Source organism: Cibotium barometz, chromosome 27 (assembly GCF_041138505.1).
Source record: "Cibotium barometz isolate CiBa-2024 chromosome 27, ASM4113850v1, whole genome shotgun sequence".
Lineage (NCBI taxonomy): Eukaryota > Viridiplantae > Streptophyta > Polypodiopsida > Cyatheales > Cibotiaceae > Cibotium > Cibotium barometz.
Genome location: NC_141072.1, coordinates 54,673,410 through 54,685,681, shown reverse-complemented (window position 1 = coordinate 54,685,681; position 12,272 = coordinate 54,673,410). Strand labels below are relative to the sequence as shown.

At 51.9% G+C, this 12,272-nt stretch overlaps 1 protein-coding gene across 5 annotated transcripts in view; it reads left to right on the top strand.

The window, feature by feature from the left end:
* LOC147623534 (pseudouridine-5'-phosphate glycosidase-like) overlaps positions 1-12,272 on the top strand; it is a 114,929-nt gene that overhangs the window by 90,825 nt on the left and 11,832 nt on the right. For 3 of the 5 annotated variants that reach the window (XM_086821717.1, XM_086821716.1, XM_086821718.1), the window contains exons 8-11: positions 5,053-5,159; positions 5,396-5,473; positions 5,578-5,623; positions 5,910-6,030. In XM_086821717.1, coding sequence (XP_086677843.1) covers positions 5,053-5,159; positions 5,396-5,473; positions 5,578-5,623; positions 5,910-6,030 — 352 coding nt within the window. Of the gene's footprint in view, positions 1-5,052; positions 5,160-5,395; positions 5,474-5,577; positions 5,624-5,909; positions 6,048-12,272 lie in introns of all 5 variants that reach the window. The other 2 variants (XR_015269393.1, XR_015269392.1) reach the window with 2 other exon arrangements.

The following is a 12,272-nucleotide window of genomic DNA, read 5'->3' as shown; positions in this document are numbered from 1 at the left end:
CTGGGGACCATTACACACAGATAGGCGAGCCGACAGATGAGGATCCTCACACGCCGTAAGAGGCGTAATAGGGCACTAGTGGAGGGCCTACCAGCTGAGTGGACTATGCACACCATTGTGCCTCTCCACAAAGCGGGAGACATGCTAGACCCCAGCAACTACAGGACTATCATGATTGGTCATACATTGGCCAAACTTTATGGCGGAGTGCTCGAGGCAGAGTTGAGCTAATATGCAGAGGAGGAGGGACTGCGAGCACCAGGGCAGACTGGATTCCGACAAGCTTTCTCCACTATTGACCATATATTCACTCTGAGAAGTCTAATTGACCAGGCTAGGGCGTGGGAGAAGAGATTATACTACTGCTTTGTGGATTTCCGCAAAGCATTTGACACGGTGCCACGAGAGAGACTCTTCCAGCGCCTACAGTCATTGGGGATCCCATCAAAGATGGTTTGAGGCATCTATGCTTTATATGAGCAGGTCTTCAGGCGCATACAATGTCCCCAGGGGGCTATCTGATGTTATTGCTAGCACCATAGGTGTGAAGCAAGGATGCCCACTCTCTCCTACACTATTTGGGCTATACATCGATGAGGTGGCTGACTTCATTGGTCACGGTGGTGGAGACGGGGTAGACATCTCAGGTACCACAGTCCACATTATGCTATATGCAGATGATATTATTCTGGTCTCTGAGTTGCGGATGGGACTACAGCACCATCTCCATGCACTCGATGACTTCTGCACACAGAGGGGGCTTACAGTGAACCTTCGGAAAACCAAGGCCATGATTTTCCACACCTCAGGGCCGGTTCGACGACATGCCATCTTCACACTAGCAAGAGGATAGGTAGAGGTGGTAGACTCATATGTGTACCTGGGGATTACATTTAGGACTCCGCCAGGAAGATTTACTATGGCACAGGCAGCCAGGGATAGACTCACACGAGGGTATGCAGCTCTGGCCATGCTAGAGAGACAGTGTCACCAGGCACACTTCCAGGAGCCCCGCACGAAGGGGTGGTTGTTTGACACACTAGTCACCCCTGCTTTGATGTATGCTGCAGCAGTATGGGCACCTGGGCTCGCCACCTCCACATGGTCTCAGATAGAGAGGCCTCAGATTCTCATGCTCTCACAGATGATCCGCAGCAAACCCTCCGTCCCACATGACATTGTCCGGACGGAGTTTATTGCTCCTTCTATGCTAGTAGAGGCCCTCTTCCAGACGATCCTCTTCATACAGAGGATCAGAGATATGCCATCAGATCGACTCTCACATAGAGCTTTTGAGGCGTCCAAGCAGCTCGCAGAGAGTGGAGATAGGAGATCATGGTATTCACAGATGATACAGTGGCTCACTCAGCATGATCTTGACATAGATCACTTGCCACCTTTCCAGTATGATATACATGCACCACACATCGAGCTCTCTCACAGTGAGAGGAATAGAGTCCTTCGGCAGGATTTATGGCAGCGATACACTGAAGAGACTTGGATTACACCCAATCAACCTCTACCGCCGAAGATGCTATACTACTACAGAGATGAGTTTATGCGTATCTCAGCGGATGGATTCATACAGAGACCTGGATACATGGATGTGTACATGCCTCACAGTGCCCAAGTGGTGATTGGCCAGCTCAGAGTGTCATCACACCACCCTGAGATTGAGGCAGGTAGGGCAGCATGGATCCCCAGAGCAGAGAGGATATGCAGACTATGCCAGGAGGAGGTTGAGAGTGAGGAACAGCACCATATCCAGGAGCGGCTAGCTCACTTACACTCACACCCGGAGATCATGCTACGAGGTATTTTTGCCTCGCCATCGCCTATGTATCACATATTACACCCCCATTATGGTACGGGTTGGAGCTAGACAGATCTGCATTGCATTCTTGTATACCCTGCGCATATAAATTGCATACTGAGCCTCTAGCAGTAGTGCTTCATCCATCACACCCCCCCACTAGCTCAAAACTTTCATAGTTTATTTCATGTTCATTTTGTCCTTTTTTTTTCTAGACATCCAAAAGACATTGACAGTTGTACATTACATGTCTCATAGGTCGAGTTCGGCCTCTAGTAGACGTTAATACATCTTTCTTTCGACCAGAGATTGAGTAGCCAGGCCAGCAGGCATTGCAGATAGCCCCAGAGTACAGCCGCACCAGAGGTACACTGATTGATCGGGCTATAGAGCTGGGGCGGTCCAGGCGCCCCAAGATGAGAGGCCCATCTCGACATCGGCGGAGACTACAACAGAGGATCAGGACCATACTAGCACGTCATGGGAGACGTCCAGTCAGAGTACTCACCATGGAGGACATTGAGGATATCCGCCATCGACCGATGAGAGATATCTTTGGATAGTGATATGTATGATGCTTACCTTTGTTGTTGGAGTTTTCCTCCCAGATGTTATCCATTAGGAGCTCCTAATACCGTACTTTTCCTCATAGTTGTTTCAGTTTCAGTTAGTTGTTTAGTTGTTTTTAGCTTTTCTTACACAGACATTGTATCAGATCCACCAATTGTTGTAACCTTTTTGGTCTCATAGGTCATTTTGGCCTTCTGAAGACGTTAATATATCATTTCATTTCATTTCATTTTCTCTCTCTCTCTCTGGTGTTGTCCATGTCTCCTGTATGTAGTGCTGCCATATGTCCTGTCTCATCACATCAGCTAGAGATAGAGGCTGGGAGAGCGGCACGGGTTCCCAGAGCTGAGCGGATATGGAGATTGTGCCGCGAGGAGGTGGAGATTGAGGATCACTTTGTATGTAGATGTAGAGCCCACCAGGGGGTCAGAGATAGATATGCAGGATTGTTTGAGGAGCACTCTTCACTACATCAGTTGTTGGAGGCCTCGGACCAGCGACAGCTTGGCAGACTACTACTAGAGCTTCATAGTTCTCGAGAGAGACTCCTCCAGACACCCGCTTCCACTAGGGGTGGGAGACAGTTCCAGCTCACAGATTTCTTCCAGAGAGCTATGCCAGTGCCAGCTGATGTACCACGTGGGGTGACCGCACAGAGAACAGAGGAATTGAGAGCCAGGAGGAGACCTAGACAGACTGGACATAGAGCACCCCGATTCCGTCACCGAGAGATAGCAGCTATCCGAATGAGACACCAGATGGAGACACAGGATAGGCTAGCTCGCTTTCATTCAGACTTAGGGTACATGTTCACGCCATTGACAGCCTCAGCATCGGCAATGTATGATATCTTATATCCCTCTTATGGCACTGGATGAAGTTAGACATAGATCTGCATAGCATGCTTGTACTACCCCTTCAGCATATAGAGATGCATCTTGCCTTAGCACTCCATCCACATCCCCACCCCCCCTTATATTGTTTGTATATGGGCTCCACCGATCCATGATGATTCACAGTTGTATCCAAACACATGCACACTTTTTCTTTTCTTTCTTTTCTTCCGATGACCGGAAGAACACAGTTGTATTATTTTGTCTCATAGGCCGACTTTGGCCTCTCGTAGACGTTAATATATCTTTCTTTCTTTCTTTTCTTTCTCTCTCTTAGGAGCTCCTAGTACCTTACTTTTCCTCATAGTTATTTCAGTTTCAGTTAGTTGTTTTTAGCTTTTCTTACACAGACATTGTATCAGATCCACCAATTGTTGTAACCTTTTTGGTCTCATAGGTCATTTTGGCCTTTTGAAGACGTTAATATATCATTTCATTTCATTTCATTTCTCTCTCTCTCTCTCTCTCTCTCTTAGTGTATGCGTATGCGTATCTCAGCGGATGGATTCATACAGAGACCTGGATACATGGATGTGTACATGCCTCACAGTGCCCGAGTGGCGATTGGCCAGCTCAGAGTGTCATCACATCAGCTTGAGATTGAGGCAGGTAGGGCAGCACGGATCCCCAGAGCAGAGAGGGTATGCAAACTATGCCAGGAGGAGGTTGAGAGTGAGGAACATTATGTATGCAGACATATAGTGTCATTAGAGAGAGATACACCACCATCTTCAATGGACATCCCTCACTCCACCAGATCATGGAGTCCGCAGACTAGCGCAGATTTGTCCAGTTCTTGTTAGAGACACAGCGCCACAGAGAGACATTGATATGGACTCTTACCACAGGGAGAGGTGGGCGACAGCTCCAACTCACTGATTTCTTCCAGAGATCTATCCCAGTGCCTACCCTGACACAGGAGGGGGTTACACTTCAGCGCACTACGGACCTTCGAGCCAGACGGAGACCGAGAGCACCAGGCTACCTGACTCCCAGACTACATCAGAGGGAGATCATAGAGATACGGGCTCGACATCAGCACCATATCCAAGAGCGGCTAGCTCACTCACACTCACACCCGGAGATCATGCTCCGAGGTATTTTTGCCTCGCCATCGCCTATGTATCACATATTACACCCCCATTATGGTACTGGTTGGAGCTAGACAGATCTGCATTGCATTCTTGTATACCCTGCGCATATAGGTTGCATACTGAGCCTCTAGCAGTAGTGCTCCATCCATCACACCCCCCCCACTAGCTCAGTACTTTCATACTTTATTTCATGTTGATTTTGTCCTTTTTTTTCTAGACATCCAGAAGATATTGACAGTTGTACATTGATTTGTCTAATAGGTAGAGTTCGTCCTCTAGTAGACGAAAATACAGCTTTCTCTCTCTCTCTCTCTCTCTCTCTAGGATGATTACGACTCCAGCCATATACTGTTGTAGTCACTGCCACTTTTGTACTCCCCCATATTCATGTATTTATGTATCCATGTACTCATGTACCCCATTTTGACTAGTAGCATTAGCTTCCCACTCTCCCTAGTTGTTGCTTCCGGATGCCCCCTACTGATGTATTGTGGGGCTAGATACTTACCTTCAGTTCTTTCTTTTCTTTTCCAGACAGTGTATGAGATGTCACATGGTTGTAACTTTGGTCTCATAGGTCACTTCGGCCTTTTGAAGACGTTAATATAACATTTCATTTCATAACATTTCTCTCTCTCTCTCTCTCTCGATTGAAGCTTCTAACTTGTTGATTTATGTGCAGCAATGGATGTCTCATCTGACTTAACAGAGCTTGGAAGAACTCCGGTTGCGGTCATTTGTGCAGGTGTCAAGTCAATTCTTGACATTCCTAGAACTCTAGAGTATCTTGTAAGATAACTTCACACAATTTTTTAAAAATGTTTGAGCGTCTTATACTGTTCTCTACTTCACATCATGTAACATATAATATGGGTTTGAGCGAGGCCATTGTTGCACGTCTTCATTATAGTGTTATGGCCTCCATGTCATAGGCAGCTCATTGAGACGGTAGAGCTCTTAGCAAATTAAAGACCTTAAGCCAGAAAACCAATTGCACTCATTCTCTTGCCTTTGATTTTCTGTAGGAGACTCAAGGAGTTCCGGTCATAGGCTATGGGACTGAAGAGTTTCCAGCTTTCTTCACTCGTAGAAGTGGATGCAAAGTAAGATGCCTACCTTTATTATGTGATTATTTGTCCTTCATCCAATAGAAACATGTCTATGCACTGCACTAGTTCGCTGAAGTGTGATGTACTGCTTGAACCAGGTTCCTTGTTGTGTGGATACCCCAGTTGAATGTGCAGAATTAATTGGTAAGTTGACTTTGACACCTTTATAAAATTTGGCCTAGACAGAGCTGGGAATGATGTTAGAGAGTTGTGAGGGATTAAGGATTTTTGGACACAAAATAAAGCTTTTTCTTGCTAGCTCGAAAGGGAGGAGGAGGGGGGGAAATGGGACAGGCAGGTGGAGAAGCAGCAGCAGGATTTCTATCTATGACCGATTGCCATTAATTTAATCAGCAGGTTTTGTATTTATGACAGATTATTTAAAGCACCAGGTTTGGTATTTATAACTAATTTCCAATATTTTAAATAGGTGCAAGCCTTGCATTGGACTTGCAAAGTGGAGTGCTCATAGGAGTACCAATACCAGAAGAGCATGCAGCAGTTGCAAAGCCCATCGAGTCAGCAATTGATAGGGCTCTGCTAGAAGCAACGTACGAAAACTGTGTGTGTGTGTGTGTGTGTGTGTGTGTAACTTCTTGCAACCCTTTGATTTTTGCCTTTTGTTTCTCTTCTCTGTACATCCCCTTGTGAGTGTGTGTGTGTGTGAGAGAGAGAGAAAGGGTCCGTGTACAGTGAAGCTCATAATGGAATCCTATGCGCAGAAGCTTCTTGGTGGTTCCTCTGAAGTTCTCCATGTTTATGGTAGATCTAAGAAGATGAAAGCTTCAGGTGTCTCGACCTCAGACCTTAGTAATCATTCCTATGATAATTCAGCTGTGCAGCATTTTGCAAACACTCTACAGGAAGGTTTCTCAGAGATTAAGCGTGCATGGGCAGACAATCCGCCACCATTTTTTTTTTCTGGGAAAAAGATCCTTCAATTAGTTAAAGAAAAAAAACAGCCACAAAGGGCTAAGTACAACCGCGAAGGGCTAAACACAAACTGGCCTCATGTAAGGGTGGGAAACACAATTGATCATAAGGGGAAGAGATGCTTCTCCTCCGGCTGGCCGCTCTATGAGGAGAAGGCTATCTCATGCAAGGGGAGGGGGGGGGGGGGGGGAACAACCACACAGGTGGTCTGTAATGCCAAATGGGGTCACCGCCTCTATCTGTGCAGTGTGAGGAAAGGGGTAGGCCTCCAAAGTCTCAAGAAGGCTTCCCGCCGCTTCCGCATACGGTCAGAACCTCCCTTCAACTTCCCCCACTGACTGTGAAGGGTGTGAATGATGTGGAGCCATATGCTCCTGATGATCTCAAACGGCGGAGTGTGGGTACCCTCGATGGCCTCGCTACATCTAGCACGCCAGATGTGCCAGGTTGCTATGCATGTTGCTGAGACTCCTGAGGGTGGCCACACCTCGGGCAAGCTACTGACTGACCTCGGACTGCCAGCCAAGTACCCACCGCTAGGTTCCTGTGTGCCGTCAACCAAAGGAAGAGAGCGATCTTCCTCTGCCGAAAGCTGTCCCAAAGCCTCTTCCAAAAATCTGAAAGGAAGCGCTGTGATAGGCCCTGAGAGTGCCAGTGTGCTGCTGTTGCCGGTGTGCCATCTTTCTCTGGCATCTGGATCCTGCGGCCGAGCCGCACTGTATATGCAAAGAAAGGGGCATCTAGAGTCTCCACTTGATCTGCCATGTCCACTCTCCAGGGTCCCACTACAACTGCATGATCAGCACTCCGAGATCCATAACCGCCAAAATCTCTCCCTGGCCATCTTGGCCGGTGGTGGATCTATGTGCCATGCCCGTGCCCGAAAACCAATCACCCTCACCCTCTGCAAGGTGTAGCCTCTGAAATCCTCCAAGCGGTGCTCTGATCTCTCTAATATGCTATGTAATCTGATAGGAAAAGTGAGCAGACCACTGTTCTCATCTGCTTCATGGACCGCCACGAGGATATCGTGTCTGGTGAACACGCCTAGCCACACTGGGGGGTCGGGTATGGAATCGGTGTCAGCCACTCCGGAGGAATAGCAGCCAATGTCGATGCTGAGCCTCTCTACCCCGGATCCTTGTCAGGCCTCTCTCCTGCTCCTCTTGAGGTAACTGCCTGTGTGCAACCCAATCTCCAAGAGACCTGGCTGGTCCCATGCTCAAGGCGCCCCAGGATATGTGCGGTTGGGCCCCTAGCATGTGGCCATTGGGTAAACGGATCAGAAGGTTCTAGATCAAAGGTTGCCGAAGTTGCTTCTTTGAGGCCACTAGAACAATCTGTCTGAGGGCTCTGTCTGAGGGCCGGCGTGAGATGATCCCAGGAATGAAGTAGACTGGCTGCGAATCTGTCCTCAAAGGTAGGACTATAACCATAGGCTCGCATCTTTGTGAAGATCCAGTACTCTGCGGCCACGGGCCTCCAAGGCTCGGAGTGCGGGCTGAAATCCAGGCCAAGAGGAAATCCTTCCAAGGCTCACCACTAGGTAGGAGTCCTCTGACAATCAACTTGCCCAGCAGGGCACGGCTCTGTATAGCTGGATCAATGAGGCCAAGTCCCCCTCTGCCATGTGGCTGAATGATCACCCTCCATGCCACCTTGGCCCTGGCTGGCCTCCCATCACTTCTGGCCCACAAGAAGTTCCGGATCAAACACTGAACCTGGCCAATACAAGCCCTAGAAAAGACCCAGCATGAGGTGATGTACCACATGGTGGCAAGCAGTACTTGGTTCGCCACCACCACTCTGCCTGCTAGGGATAGCCTCACCGAGCTCCAATATAGAAGCTTCTTCCGAATATTCAGAAGAAACAGAGCGAGCTGCTGCTCGAGGCATCATCCTGGCTAATTTTCCTGCCAGGTCTGAGGTATAAGAGTGCTTTCTGAAAACTGGTGTGCAAGCCCTTCTCCTCCCCCGCCTCAGCTCCCCCCTCCCCCCCCCCCCCCCCCCCCCCCCCCCCCGCTTCGCCCCCGCTATCCTCTCTCCTTCCGCCTCGCCGTTTCCTCGTAGGGCTGTGTCCCTCCCGTTGGTGACCCCGGTCTCTGGCCTTTTCCCTCTGGAGGACTCCATGGAAGCCGCTCCGACTACCCCTGCCGATTCCGGTCTCCGTTTGGAGTTCACAGATGCAGATCATCAATTGTTTGTTTCCACAGTATCCGCTCTTGAGGCCTCCTCCTTGGTCTGCAAGATAGTGTGTAGCCGTCCGATGCGGAGAGGTTCGCCGGCGAAACGCCCGGCCCGCAGGGACCGTCGCAGACGCCTGCAGGCAGCACAGGATGGCGGACATGCGACTCCGGCTGGCGCCCAGGCACCTACCCGCACTTATGCTCCAGTCAGGGATAGGCGGCCAGCAGGTCCCACCTCGATGGACGAGGATTCAGTCTCAGTGCCCGTTAAGGCCGCCGGTGGAGCCCCCCATGTGGAGACCCCGCTTCCGCCTCCCCCGCGGGGGGCCCCGCTCCCTCCATGGAGCAGATTCCTGAGGATCCCGGGCCGCACTCCGTGACCCCCAGCCCCTCTTCCCCTCACTCGGAGAGCACTCCTTCCACCCCCCCTCTCCCCCCCCCTCTCCCCCCCCTCCCGCCTCCCTCGGCGGCCCCCCTGACACCTCTCCTCTGGTAGATGCCTCTCCATCCTCTCCTCGCTCTCCCCCCCCCTCTCCGCGAGCCACCATCCCTCCCTCGGCCTCTCCAGGATACTCCTCCAGACCACCCACTGCCTCGGGGCAGCGCAGCTGGGTAGGCTAGAGTTCAGTTCAGCGGCTGTTCCACCGCCACTCCGGGCCGGTGGAGATGGCGATCCTAGCTTCGCCCGCCACAGAGCCTCCCCTGGGGGGCCCTCGCGAGTGATGGGGCTCCCAGTGGTTTACGGTTTCTTCAGGTGTCTCGAGCTGGATGCTGGCCCGTACGAGACACTAGTCGCGCCCTTGCGAGTATGCGTGGTGTGCCATCCCTCTCGTTCTCCTTCAGAGGTGAGCAGCACGGTGGCCTTCTCCTCTCCTCTCAGTGTTGCCCCAGACACAGCATGGGATTGCAACTCTGTAGAGGAAGTTTTGCGTGATCAGATACTGGAGTTTTCTCACCACTTCAGTGACTTGGGGCTCACGGACCTATTGCAGACCCGATTACACTCAGCCCGCATGAGCTTGTTTGGTATAGGAGATTGGCGGGCGGATCCGGTCCACACCTCAGTTGAGGCGGTGCTGCTGATTCTCCTCCACGAGGATGCAGCCTACCTTTAGATACATATATGCAGAGGATTGGTCTCACGCCTAGGCCCTGGACAGGGCGAAGGTGGAGTGGGGCTGGACACAGAGATAGGTCACCCTCTTTTTGGAGAGACTCCGCACCCGGACAAGACAGTGACTATTCTCTCTCCAAGCCGGCGCCCAAGACTCACAGAGTGGAGGACAGCTCATCCGGGCCGGCTGAGAGGGGTGAGCCAGTGGCGGCTGCTTCACTTGCCATAGCTCATCCATGAGGATCCTCTCATGGAACATCCAGGGTCTTGTTGGACATCGCTGCTACATTGGTCGGGGCAGACTTCGCCAGGAGATCCAGAGGGCTCACTTTGGAGGGCCCATAGATATCCTTTTCATCCAAGAGCACCACCTTTCTGCCGGGCGCACCCGCACCTGCGGGAAGATCTTGCCAGGCAGGAGTCACACTTTTTGGTCACCGGCATATGGCTCCCAGGGGAACCAGGGTGGAGTATGCATCTCAGTCAGCGAGCAGCTTCTATCCGAGGTTGTGGATTCTGGCACTCTGGTTCAGGGTCGAGCGCAGTGGATCATCCTTCGTGTTGGGGAAGACCGCATTGGCTTCCTCAACTTCTACGCCCCTAATGGGGCGACCGGGAGAGCTGAGTTCTGGAGCACCATTAGGCAGTCCCTCCCCATGGCAGACCATTGGTGCCTAGGGGGGGATTGCAACATGCTGGAGGATGCAGAGGACAGGATGGGGGGCAGCCAGGAGACCATTCATGGGCCGGAGCTCGCTGCCTGGGAGGAGCTAGTGCTGCAGGTGAGAGGCCAGGATCCGTGGACTCTCTCGGAGTTTGGCAGGATGCAGGGGAGTTTATCTTTCTTGCGCTCGGATAGACGGGCCACAGGAGTTAACCTTTCCCGCATCAACAGGTTTTACATTGATGAGTGGGCTTGCGATAGAGGTGGCACTGTGGGTATACTTGCAGGCTCTTCTTTTTCAGACCACTTTCCAGTGCTTCTCCAGATCGAGGACCCTACGAGAGGAGAGCGAGGCCAGAGCGTCCGGATTCCATATTGTCTCATAGAGGAGCCCGAGATCGCGACCAGAGTTGAGCAGGTCTGGCAAGAGCTTCAGTTCAGGAGAGGATCGGCAGCCAGCGATCTTGACAAGGGTTTGCAGGAGATCAGTAGGATGCTTAGACAGGCTGCCCTGGACCGTCTGGAGGCTTTCAGAGAGCAAGAGAGGAGCCTGCGGGGGAGTCTAGCTTCCCTTCAGAGACTTCAAGAGAGGGATCCTACGAGCCCTTGGATTTCAGAGCAGATGGAGTCAGCTCGCACAGAGATCAGATCCATGGAGGAGAGGAGGGTGGAGTTCCGATTCCATGCTCGGGCATCTTTTTGGACACAGGCTGGAGACAGAGTGACTCAGGATTTCTTTGAGGTGACAGGGCCTTGCTTCAGACGAGAGGGTCTCAGGCGTCTTCGGCAGGCTGATGGCCAGGTAGTGGTGGATCCCCCCAGGGTTCGGGCGATCGCCACAGATTTTTACAGGGATCTGCTCTCTGCTGAGCCAGCAGATGACAGGGTGAGAGAGGCTCGGGAGGCAATCTGGAGCTTCACGAGACCGGTTGTGCCGGCCCATTTGCAGCACTCCCTTCTCTCCCCCTTCTCGGATGCGGAACTGGAGGCGGCTCTTCAGGCACTTCCTCGGGGCAAATGCCCAGGAGAGGACGGTCTCTCAGTGGCTTTCTTCCAGAGGTACTGGGGTCTCTTGCATAGGGGTTTCAGATTGGCATTCCAGGAGATCATGGAGTCGGGAGACATGCCAGACAGCATGGCAGAGGGGTTGATTCACTTGATCCCCAAAGAGGGAGGAGACAGACTGGAGATTAGACAGTGGAGACCGATCACCTTGCTAGGCACGGCCTACAAGGTCCTAGCTAAGGCGATCAGCAGGCGGCTTCAGCCTCACCTTCCGGACATCATCCACTCCACGCAGACAGGCTTCATCCAGGATAGGAGCATCCTGGATAACATCTTCTCTTTCTGGGAGGCTACGGCTTTGGCTAGATTTCGGCAAGAGGATCTGGCAATGCTCCTTCTCGACTTCGAGAAGGCATATGATCGGGTGGACTGGGCCTTCTTGGAAGGCACTATGGAGAGGATGGGCTTCCTCCCTCAGTGGATCCATGGGGTCTCTGCACTCTACACATCGGCTCATAGCCAGGTGCTGATACAGGGCGTGCGCGGAGAGAGGTTCCAGCTCTCGCGCTCGGTGCGGCAGGGGTGCCCCTTGGCGCCCTTTCTTTTTCTTTTTGTGGCGGAGGCCATGAGCACTTTCTTGACGGCACAGGATACAGGTTTGCGGGGCCTCCAGCTCCCCATCCGCACCTCGGAGGAGCTCCTAGACTCGGAGTTTGCGGATGACACTGCTGTCTATCTTCAGGGAGGGGAGGAGAACCTCCACCGCTTCGCCTCAGCCATGGACAGGTTTTGCAGAGCTTCGGGCGCTTTGATCAACTGGCACAAGTCGTGTGGGTTGTGGGTCAGTTCTGTGCCCCCCCCCCCGCTTGGAGGCCAGTTGATGGGTTTCAG